The sequence below is a fragment of the Hyperolius riggenbachi genome, chromosome 10, assembly GCF_040937935.1.
Source record: "Hyperolius riggenbachi isolate aHypRig1 chromosome 10, aHypRig1.pri, whole genome shotgun sequence".
In the NCBI taxonomy this organism is placed as follows: domain Eukaryota; kingdom Metazoa; phylum Chordata; class Amphibia; order Anura; family Hyperoliidae; genus Hyperolius; species Hyperolius riggenbachi.
The window spans coordinates 180,220,043-180,232,192 of record NC_090655.1 but is presented as its reverse complement, the minus strand read 5'-3'; the positions used below and the strand labels follow the sequence as shown (position 1 = coordinate 180,232,192).

The following is a 12,150-nucleotide window of genomic DNA, read 5'->3' as shown; positions in this document are numbered from 1 at the left end:
GTGCGCTCGGATAGCACAGCCCGGATAGCTAATACTATTCGAGTTCGGTATTCGAGCTCGAATAGTGAAAAAGAGCTAGGATTATCCGAGTACCTCGGATATCCTAGCTCTGATGAGCACCACTGCCTCATGGTACACATATTTACATTTCTGAAAAAAGATACAAGTGTAAATACTGGAAATGGGTTGTGGGGAGGTGCCCAAGATTAAAAACGGTTATACTGTTGACAACGCATTTTTATGGGACCAAGCCAGCTTCCTCAGGTCAATAGAAAACCTTTAGTTGAGCCGTGTGACAATGTAACTGTTTTTAATAAAGACTCCCTGTTATCCATCCTAGTGAGTCTCCAATAGAGGTAAGAAACATAGTTTTTTATGTTTTAAATTCAGCTAGTACCTACATCTTGGGCGCCTCCCCACAACCCCTGTACAGTACTCTAACACCTCCTAGAAAAGGGCCGACCTCTACTACATTGGCACTCGTTCCACTGATAAGAGGATCACAGGAGGAGAGCGACCGGGAGACCGAGAGGGAACGGTCCAATTTTCCCACACACGCATACAGTGGTTGCAGGATTGCAACCCATCCTTGTGAGTATTCAAATGTCTCTAAATTGAACCTCCAGGACTTTAACTATACTGCACTAATGGGCTCCTGGTCTTCCTTCTCTCAACAGGAAAACAGGGAACTCAGTTCTAAGGAAAGGAGAACCCCGGACCTGTTACACTACAAGTGTAAATAGATTGAGCAATGATGATAAATATGTAAATAGTAATTCACATCTATTATGAGGCTCAGTATGCCTAGGTAGTCAAAGAAAAAGGCACAAGATTTTGGATGTGGTTAAATGTCAATAATAAATAGGGGTTAGGGGAGGTTATTGTTTTTCATTGGGGCCAGGTAAGTGTAGAATTAATGTTCATAATAAGTTAGTAAAATCCACATGTCAGGGTATAGGTTAATAAAAGTGACAGTTCAAAGGGTTAAAGGGAACCCAAGGTTAGAGGGATATGGAGGCTGTCATATTTATTTCCTTTTAAACAATACTAGTTGCCAGGAGGTCCTCTCAATCCTCTGCCTCTAATACTTTTAGCCAGCATGAACAAGCATGCAGCATATCAGGTACTCTGACTCAGCTGACTAAGGTTTTACTGCATTAGCTTATGCCAGAAGAGCAACGGGGCTACAAGGCAACTGGCATTGTTTACAAGGAAATAAATATGGAACCCTAGCCTATCCCTCTTACCTTAGGTTCCCTTTAAGGCCACATAAGGCTCAGGTAGAAGCCTGGGGACAGCATAAGGGTTTTGAAAGGGAAAGGAAAATGTTAAATAGCCATATATTCAATGTACAGGTCTGAGCTATTGGAGAATAACTCAGGGGTGGTGGTATTCACATGGTTACTAAGGGGTTAAAGTTAGTATTAGGGGAGAGAATCAGGGGAAGGGTAGGTTGGGAGATCAGGTCAGGTGGGGGAAGGGGACTATTTTTAGGATCTCTCATTTTTAGGTTGAACCCTGTCGGGCTGAGCCAAAAAGACCCACCAACAAATAACTGCTACAAAAGAGTTACACATCAGTTTTTAAATGAACATTCTATGGCAAGACAGAAGTAGGTGCCAACTCCCATTCAACGTCCGAGGTGCTTGAAGCTTCTTCATGCATAGCTCTCATAGTTTGTCAGCTCTTCCAGTTTTTGCAGCAGCATCAAGCGCAATCTATTGTACCTACAAAAGAAATGAGACATAAGAGAGTAATGAAAAAATCCACAATCTGTTGTACTGCTTCCACTAGACTTGTACACAGTCTGTAGGAAATATTTTTAGGTGAAGCCAATACACTTTCCATTACAATTGTTTTTTGGTAGGTGAGAAAAGAATGAAAAACCAGCCAACACAAATATGAGAATAACATAAAAACTTTACACTGATAATGTCCTTTTGTAAATTTAACACCAAAGGGCAGTAACACCGCAGTCCTAATCACATGTCCACTTACTTATGTTAACCACTTGAGGACCGCAGTGTTAAACTCCCCTAAAGACCAGGCCATTTTCCCCTAAACTGGCCACTGCAGCTTGAAGGCCTCACTGCAGGGCCGCACAACTCAGCACACAAGTGATCCTCCCCCCCTTTCTCCCCACCACCAGAGCTCTCTGTTGGTGGGGTCTGATTGCTTTTTTTTAATAAATATTTATGTTAATATTTTTAAATAAATGTACCTATTTATTTATTTATTTTCCTTGAACTCCCTCCCTCCTCCCAGCCAGCCAATGACGGCGATCGCCTGTCATAGGCTTCAGCCTATGAGAGCTGATTGCTTTCCTGTGTCCCAGGGGGACAGCCGTGGCCCTTAGTCCTCCTCCTCCTCCTCCTGCTGCCACTGATGATTTATTTAACTGCTTAAGTCTGTTTTCCCAACGCCAGGGTCCATGGATACTTACAATTTTTGGGCACAATTATCGTGCTGTGGTGCCACTAGTAAGGTGCCATGCCCTTCTGTGCTGCTGCTGAGTCCTTAGTCCTCCTCTTGCTGCTACTAATGTTGTATTTAAAGAGACTCTGAAGTCTCCCTAAAATGAGGTTTTTATTTTAAAAACCTCATTAACATTATTGTCAGACCTAAACCGCCGCAGAACCGCGGCTGAAAACCCCCTCGATCACCCCAAACTCAAGGGGGTACACGGCAGGCAAAATCCACGACTTTCTTGGTGGTGGATTTTGCTGCCGCCTCTATGCACGTCAATCAGCGCGTATCTCCGCCTCTCCCCGCCCCTTTCAGTGAAGGAAGACTGAGAGGGGTGGGGGAGAGGCGGCGATCCGCGCTGATTGATGCGCATAGATGCAGAGCTGCGCTGCCTCTACGCGGAAGTTGCCTGCCTTGTACCCCCATGAGTTTGGGGTGATCGAGGGGGTTTTCAGCCGTGGTTCTGCAGCGTTTTAGGTCAGACAATGTTAATGAGGTTTTTAAAATAAAAATCTAATTTTAGGGAGACTTCAAAGTCTCTTTAACCCATTCGCGTTCCGTCGTTTTCACTTGAGAAATGGTCACCTCTCATTCTTTAGCCTATAACTTTATCACTATTTATCTCAATGAACTGATCTATATCTTGTTTTTTCCACCACCAATTAGGCTTTTTTTGGGGGGTACTGTAAGATTCTTAGAGGGTCTTGCAAGGTATGGCCCTTATTATAGCCAAAGTGAACCTGTGTTTCAGTCAAAGATTATGTGCAGAGTTCTCTTGCTATACAGATTCTAGAAGGCCAGGCAGAGAGTGGAATAGAAGAGAGAACATTACAGGGAATAGTAAAAGGTCAGAACGCAGCATTATCTATGGGATGTGCAGACTAGCTGTCTGAGCCTGGGATGCCCAGGGCCATACAATGCCAAACAATGCCTGGTGTTTCTAAACACCAGTTTCTGAGTATTTAGGGTACAGGGCATCGGCTTCGCGCTTGCGCACTAGACGGATGTCAATCACAGAGTTCTGGATGTCAATCACAGAGTTCTATAGGCCAATAGCAAGCGTTTAATAGGGGTGACATCTGGAACTCGCCCATATCCCACCTTCGGGGGCGTGTGGTTAGTTAACACTTGTGGGTCTGGAGGTTTTTCCATTTATAAGGTATATCCGTCCAGGTCTGGAGCTAGCGCGCTCATATTAATCAGCTTTGCTCAATATCCGTATTATTACTTGCTGATGTTTGCTTTGCTTCATATGTTTTTCAATATAAGTTTGTAACCAAGATTATACCGAGTATCCCGGTTGGATACAATAAAGATTTCTCTTAACTGCTCTGGCGACCAATTCTGTGAAAGTCTGCTAACGGCTGTATATTTTCCGAAGGTGATAAGGACCAGCACTAAGGCTGTCAGGTAGTCACACACAGAGACTAAATATTTGATTATTACAGTGGTGCCGATTTAACCCGTGTTCTACAGTGAACTGAGAGACCGGTGACTAGCCTGGAAAAGCAGAATTGTCTCTTATCAAAAAGAGATAAGTGCGCAACCCTGCACCGCAGAGGGAAAGTGCGAACAGCGGCAGAAGTTGGATCGTGTCTGAGACTGTTCTGTACACACAGTCTTTGCTAAAGGATCTCGAAGAGCACTCCTTGCACTGGACCGGCAGATTCCAGAGAGGAGGAATCCATTAAGAGAGTCGAGGCAGCTCGTGGGAGCATCGTTGGGTCGCAGACCGAGATGTACTGAGATGCCTGGTGACCGTATCTACACCTAGGAGGTGTGAGTATGACAATTGCATTATAAACGTATAAGTTTGTTACTATTGCAGTGTTAACGTGTAAATTCTAGTTGAAGAGACTAGGGTTAAACTGCAGTGAAGAAACGCTGTGCAACAGCAGCGTAGTGACAGTTTATATTGTAGAATTGTGTTTTTTTTTTTCTTTTCTCTCTCCGGGGTTATCTGCTTGTTTAGTACGAGGTGTTTACAAAACATGGAGGCCTTGCATTTCTTAGGCAATAAGAGTTCTGTGGTGTTTTCGCTACGACAGAATGAAAACATTGCGAGAACGTGGGACCGGCAGAAGTTGGATCGTGTCTGAGACTGTTCTGTACACACAGTCTTTGCTAAAGGATCTCGAAGAGCACTCCTTGCACTGGACCGGCAGATTCCAGAGAGGAGGAATCCATTAAGAGAGTCGAGGCAGCTCGTGGGAGCATCGTTGGGTCGCAGACCGAGATGTACTGAGATGCCTGGTGACCGTATCTACACCTAGGAGGTGTGAGTATGACAATTGCATTATAAACGTATAAGTTTGTTACTATTGCAGTGTTAACGTGTAAATTCTAGTTGAAGAGACTAGGGTTAAACTGCAGTGAAGAAACGCTGTGCAACAGCAGCGTAGTGACAGTTTATATTGTAGAATTGTGTTTTTTTTTTCTCTTCTCTCTCCGGGGTTATCTGCTTGTTTAGTACGAGGTGTTTACAAAACATGGAGGCCTTGCATTTCTTAGGCAATAAGAGTTCTGTGGTGTTTTCGCTACGACAGAATGAAAACATTGCGAGAACGTGGGACCGGCAGAAGTTGGATCGTGTCTGAGACTGTTCTGTACACACAGTCTTTGCTAAAGGATCTCGAAGAGCACTCCTTGCACTGGACCGGCAGATTCCAGAGAGGAGGAATCCGTTAAGAGAGTCGAGGCAGCTCGTGGGAGCATCGTTGGGTCGCAGACCGAGATGTACTGAGATGCCTGGTGACCGTATCTACACCTAGGAGGTGTGAGTATGACAATTGCATTATAAACGTATAAGTTTGTTACTATTGCAGTGTTAACGTGTAAATTCTAGTTGAAGAGACTAGGGTTAAACTGCAGTGAAGAAACGCTGTGCAACAGCAGCGTAGTGACAGTTTATATTGTAGAATTGTGGTTTTTTTTTCTCTTCTCTCTCCGGGGTTATCTGCTTGTTTAGTACGAGGTGTTTACAAAACATGGAGGCCTTGCATTTCTTAGGCAATAAGAGTTCTGTGGTGTTTTCGCTACGACAGAATGAAAACATTGCGAGAACGTGGGACCGCCTTTGTTCACAGCTGTCGGAAGAATGGGAGACTTTAGAGGGCAGAGAAAGCTGTACCACGCTCGGGGCTCGATATGTGGAAAAAGTTAGATTGCTGGCTAACGCAGTCCAAACTTTTGATGCATTTGTGAGAGAAGCTGTGTACAACTGCAGGGAAATTCCGGACATAAGGGGAGCAGAGGGGTGTGATAGATGTCTGGATTTCAAAAGGCAGATTCAGCAGTTTAGAAATGCACTGGGAGGTACAGTGACAGGAGGGGTCCCCATTAAGGAAGAAGAGGAGGGGTCCCTTATGGGAATACAGGAAGAGCAGGAGGAACAGCTCTGGGGGGCAGACGGAGGGGAGGAAGACGAGTTCTCATACAGTGAGGAGGCAGAAATGGGCCCGCAGCCAAACAGTCCCACCGCGATCCCAAGAGATAGCAGAGGGGGGAGACAGCAAGGTACGGGAGCAGAGGAGGAAGATGCAGGAATGCCTGCCCCAAGGGAGGGGGGAATCCCACTCCCGGACCTCACTCCACAAAGTTTAACAGGATACTTTGGTGGTGATGAGTCTGCAATTAATTTCCAAACACCCGGGGTCCCTATAACACCTGATAGACCTCGGTCTGCCCAAAGTTTACCGCCACCTGGGCAGCCATCCGGGATCCCTAGAGCTCCTAATAAGCCTCCAAAACCGAGAGCTCCTCCAGTGCGGAATCCAGAGTTTCCAGTAAGACCTCCAGCACCCTGGGGGCATCCAATGGCGCCCCTGTATTCCCCCATCAATGCAGAACGTTTGGGGAAGATGGTTAAAACCATAACACCATATAACCCCAATTTGAGTGAATTTCAAAATTCTCAGATTTTTGAAGTGTGGGCTAAACGCTACAAATGGGGGGATGAGCAGGCATGCCTGGCAATGTCTCTCTGGGTTCCATACAATGTAGGGACTCAGCTGGAATACAGTGGTCTGAACAGAGCACGGTATCCAAGTGGTTTGTATCCCAATGAAAGTGAGCGAACAAAGCTGCTTGTGGAAGCAGTCACAGGGGCTCCACTTGTAGGTCCAAGTGCTCTGGAATCCTTCAGGTTCTCAAAGGATGACAGCCTGGAGGAGGCCTCAGCAGTTTTTGAAAAAGCCTGGCGGATGGTTACCCGCCAGGAGAACAAGCAGATGTCTCCAGGAGAGGAAGAGTTAATGGTTAAAGAATTTTTGCGATGTTTGAAACATTTGGATCGTACTTTGGTGAGCTTAGCCGCACAATCTGGTACAATGGCAGGGGCAGTGAAAGTTCTCAGAACAGCCCAATTGTACGATGGAGGCCCAAGCATGGAAAAGAAGAAGATCCATGCAATGGCCACCAGGGGGGGCCCAGCTACCAATGACAAACAGAAAGTGAAAGCTCAGCAACCTTCCTCCACTCGGAGAGGAGGAGGGGGGCTGAGGGGGATCTGTCTTCATTCCAGGCACGCAGGGCTGGTATACAATGCTACAGGTGCCATAATAAAGGACACCTAGCTAGGGAGTGCCCGAGCAAAGCAGAGAAAGGAGACGCAGATGATCCGGCTGCGGCAAAGGAAAATGGGTTTGTACAGCAGATTAAACCAAAACGTAACTTTGTCAAAGGACAGAAAGTGGAGAATTCTCCTGAATCCTCTAGCTCTTATCAGACAAGAGAGCAAGGAAAAGAGCCTCTGGTTTTAGAGGTAGGACAGAGAAGGAAGTCTCCATACACTGAGGCCATGAAGCTGATAGCTGCAATGTACCTTAACGAGCAAAGCAGTGAGGATGCAGACACAGCCTCCGATTGACGGTGTACGCCCCCCACTGCTTTGTCCTTCGTTGCACCCATTGTAATAGGGCGGGATGGACGGCCTTATCTTAAAGGGGCAGTGGAGGGGTTTGAGGAAAAAATTTTGTTAGACACAGGTGCATCAGTATCAACCACCGGTCTGCCACTAAAAGAGAAGGGTTCCACAGAAACTACTAATCTGATTAGTTTCAATGGATACCAAAGCAAAGCCAGATTGATTCCGCAAGCACGGGTAAAACTGGGCGGATTCACTATAGTTGTTCCACTGTGGAAAACGGACATCAAGGGGACACTTCTGGGGTCGGATGAAATCCGAAAACAGGGGTGGCTGATTGATATGCCAAATCAGGTCGTGTGGAGTACTGGGGTACCTGATCAGAGCATCAAATGTGTCAATCAAGAGGGTTGGCAAGATGTTTTCAAGGTGTCAAGAGAGGATCTGGAGGAAGGCTGGTCTGAACAATTTGATCCAAACCTTCGCCCGTATCTGGAAAAATATCCAAAGTTATGGGCAAAGAGCAAAACAGACATTGGGAGGATGAATGTGGTGGTCAGGATTTCTGGTCCAGACCCCCCATCCATTCGGCAGTACCGCCTTCCCCCAGAATCTGAGGAACCAGTGAGTAAAATCATTCAAGAGTTCCTAGACAAGCAGATTATCAGGCCATGTAATTCGGTATCCAATAGCCCGATTTGGCCAATCTTGAAACGAGAAACAAATCAATGGAGACTATGTGTGGATTTGAGGGCGGTGAACAAGGTAACGCCGCCTGTGACCACAATTGTGGCTTCAATGCCAGACATTTTAGCCAGAGTTGATGCAAAATGCTGTGTGTTCAGTTGCTTGGATATATGTCAAGGTTTTTTCAGCATACCATTGCATAAAGATTCCCAGTACAGGTTTGCCTTCTCCTTCCGGGGTCAGCAATTTACCTTCATGGTCTTGCCTATGGGATTGCACAGCAGTCCCTCTCTTTTTCATCAGGCGCTGGCACATGTTTTAGAACCCCTGAACCTGGGAGATGCATTGCTTTTTTATGTTGATGATCTTTTTGTCCAAAGTGTTACTGTAGATCAGCATAAAGAGATACTGGACATGGTGTTTCAAGCTCTCCAGGATTCAGGCCTAAAGCTGAATCCAGGGAAAGCACAGATCCTGAAGGATGAGGTAACGTATCTGGGAGTTCAAATCTCTGGGACGGGCAAGAAACCGATACAAAAAAGGGTAGCAGCAGTTCTGGCACTCCCAAGACCCACAACAGTGACAGGGCTCAGGAAATTCCTGGGATTGGTCAATTTCAGCAGAGAATTCATAGAAGGGTTTGCAGAAAAAGCAAAAACCTTATATGAACTGCTGAGAGATCAGGAAGAAGCATCCAAAAGCCTCCCATGGACTGACGAGTGTCAGACAGCATGGGAAGGGCTGAAACAAGGTTTGGCACAAGCGCCAGCTCTGTGCACAGTGCACCGAGACTTGCCATTTGCCATACAGGTGTTTGCTTCAGAACAGGCCATCTCGGCCGTGCTGTTGCAAAAACATCCAGATGGGCCTAGAATCCTAGGTTATTTCTCCAGAGTCTTGTCACCTGTGGAAAAGGGGATGCCAGAATGTGTAAAACAAGTGGTAGCTCTACATTGGGCAATAATTGCTACAGAGCACATTGTAGGCTTTTCTCCAATCGAGGTGCAGACACCACATACACCCCTGAGAATGAATTTGCAAGGGCAGGTCAGGGGGGTATCAGCACAGAGGTTGACACAGTGGATTGTCCCTCTTAGTGAGAAGAACATTACCATAGTACACAGTGCAAAATATGTACTTCCTCAACTGATGCAGTATGAGGGAACAGAACATGATTGTGTCCAGGAGGTGGAAAAGGAATTGACCAGTCCATACGGCCGTCTTCACGTTGAAGGAGCGGTAAAAAATTTTGTGGATGGGGCCAGGTATTGGCAAGAAGGTCAATACTGGACAGGTTTTGCAGTTTTTATCCCACAGACTGATCAAACATACCTTTTCCAGCTCCCACCAGGTTTTTCGGCACAGAGAGCCGAATTGGAAGCCGTCCAATGGGTAATCCAAAACACAGAGGTGAGAATTACCATTTACAGTGACAGTGCATATGTGGTACGTTCCCTGTGTGACTACCTTCCCATTTGGGCTAAAAGAGGAATGGTGGATGCGACAGGCAAACCCATTCAGCATTCAGAGATCCTCATGCAACTCTTTCAGACTGGCATGCGGAGCCCTGAACGGGTGTCTTTAGTTAAAGTGAAAGCACACCTTCCTCCAGGGAATGATGACATTCTCTTGGCAAATGCGAAGGTAGACACACTGGCAAAAAAGGCAGCGGTGGAGGGAGATTTTCTCTATTCAGAGGAAATGCCTTCGATCAGCAAACTTTCCAAGGTGAAGCAGCAGGTTCCGGAACCGGCACCCTGTTTCCTCCAAGAACAAAGGAAAGATCAAAACATTGTTCAGATTGTGGAACAGACCAAACTTCCGGCAGAGCTGGTTGTGATCAATGGTGTTCTGTGTAAACAAAGGCCAGAAGGGATAGTGCCATATATGCCACAACATTTAGAGAAGGAATTAGTGAGATTCAAAGACGATCTTTTGGGACACATAGGGATAGCACGGCTAGTAGAAGTGATGAAAAACAAATACTACAGCCCTACCCTTAAACAGACATGTGAGGAGTGTGTACAAGGATGTCTCATATGTGCCCAGATCAATCCCAAGCCAAAAGGGGAAAAACCGGCTTTACAGAGGGTTCCTGTGGCGGGAGGTCCCTGGGAGACCCTACAGATTGATTTCATAGGCACACTCCCTGTAGCCAGAGGGGGATTGCGATTTGCGTTGGTAATAGTCGACATTTTCACAAAATACGTGGAGGTCATACCTCTCAAGTCTGCCACAGCCCTGTGTACAGCTAAAGCCTTATGGGAACATGTTTTCAGTAGGTGGGGGTTGCCCAAATGTATTGAGTCAGATCAAGGCCCAAGTTTCGTTGGTCAGGTGATGAAAACACTTTGTGCCCTTTTGGGGATAGACCAAAAGTTCCACATACCATACAGACCCCAGTCCTCTGGGATAGTGGAACGTATGAACCGTACTCTTAAGACAGGCTTAAAAAGGATGATCCTGACCTATGGCAAAGACTGGGTTACCCACCTTCCAGCTGTAATGATGGCGTATCGAGCCACACCTGCAGCGGCCACAAAAGTGTCACCACATGAACTGATGACAGGGAGGAAAATGCATCTTGTCTTCCCAAACGAACCTTTTCTTTCAGAGATGCAAAAACAGGCCCATTAGTCATGAAAAATGGTTAAGAGCTTTGCAAGCACAACTGCAAAGGACTTTGCAGTTTGCAGCCACAAACATGTGTCACCCAGAGCCTGTACATACTGCAGATAGCGCATCTGAAAAGTATGTCCAAGGGGGGTGGGTGATGGTGAAAACTTTCAGAAAGACAGGTCCGTGGGAAGCAAATTTTGAAGGTCCTTACAAAATCATAAAGAAAGTAAGTGACACCACTTTGGTAGTGGAGAGGGATTTGTCATTCAATCCACCAAAAAGCAAGAAAAAGTTCAAACGAACTCCACAGAAACCAATCATTGTGCATATTGATCAATGTAAAGTGTATAAAGGGAAAGGCCCGACTCCAGAAGGGTCAGGCACAACCAATAATAAGGAATGATATGTTCCTATGTCGATTTCAGGTGATCGGACAAGTATGCAAGGAAGATGAATAGATGGCAACTGAGATGGCTAGCGAGATTTCATCCGTACAAACGAAAGTTTCCAGATGTCAATCCGGACATGGAAAGGAGCAGGATTTCCGAGACCGAGAAAAAGACTGAAAGACTGATGGGGCAAAACGTAACCCAAAGTGCTAATGCTTTCTCTTTTCCAGGATGTACCATCTGGGACTATTATCATTCCTATTCTGATTATTATTACTCCTATTCTGACTATGATCATTACTATGAGGACTATTATCCTTACTATGATGACTATTATCGTTACTATTATGATTATTATTATTACTACTATTCTCATTACTATTACTGGTATTATGATACAAGAAGAGTGACAACTGTTACCGGAGGGCAGACCAAGATTCCTGGGGGCCGCACGAAAAAGTTTATTTTTGCTTTTTAACATGAAGTCTACAGATACATTTATGGATATAAGTGGTCAGACCAAGTGAATCTCACAAGGGGGGAACTTACTGTGTGAGCAAAAATCCCAGATGGATCTAGTGTTGAGGTTTAACTATGTTATTCCTCAAAGTGTTAAGAGCAAAGCTCCACAGGGGGTGCCCATCTTGAGAGATAATACTCCATGGGAGTCCAGGTCATAAAATCAGCCCACATTTTTGTTTTAATTTGTTAAGATAAGTACCCACTGATCCTTAGGAGGGGTATTATAATTATGCTTGATTACACAAGTGATTTTGTGTTTGAGATTAGGCAATATGGGTAAGTTAGTGTTAGACATATCTTATAAGTCAATATTTTAGAGATAAGTTATAGTATGTTATAATATGAAAAGTTTTAGGCTCAGACATGCCATATGAGAAGTCCATTAGAAGGTATCTGTTTCCAGCATTCCCTTTAACGGCGAGTTTCACTTTTCCATGACCATGCAAGTATGGAAGTGATACGTTTGTCACATGGATGCGTCTGAGTGGAGGTGCTACATATTAGGGCCTCCCCAGTAGAGCTCAGAGGCGTAGCTCTCTCCCAGGGTGTGGCCACCTAGACAAGGGACTGTGTGTGATCATGGAGAGGTGGAACCTAAAAAGG

General features: G+C 45.4%; 1 protein-coding gene across 5 annotated transcripts in view; it reads right to left on the bottom strand.

The window, feature by feature from the left end:
* Positions 1–1,569: 1,569 nt before the first annotated feature.
* Positions 1,570–12,150, bottom strand: part of RASSF4 (Ras association domain family member 4) — a 395,766-nt gene continuing 385,185 nt past the window's right edge. For all 5 annotated transcript variants that reach the window (XM_068255316.1, XM_068255318.1, XM_068255319.1 and 2 more), the window contains one exon: positions 1,570–1,727. In XM_068255316.1, the coding sequence (XP_068111417.1) occupies positions 1,658–1,727 (70 nt within the window). In that variant the 3' untranslated portion in view covers positions 1,570–1,657. The remainder of the gene's footprint in view (positions 1,728–12,150) is intronic.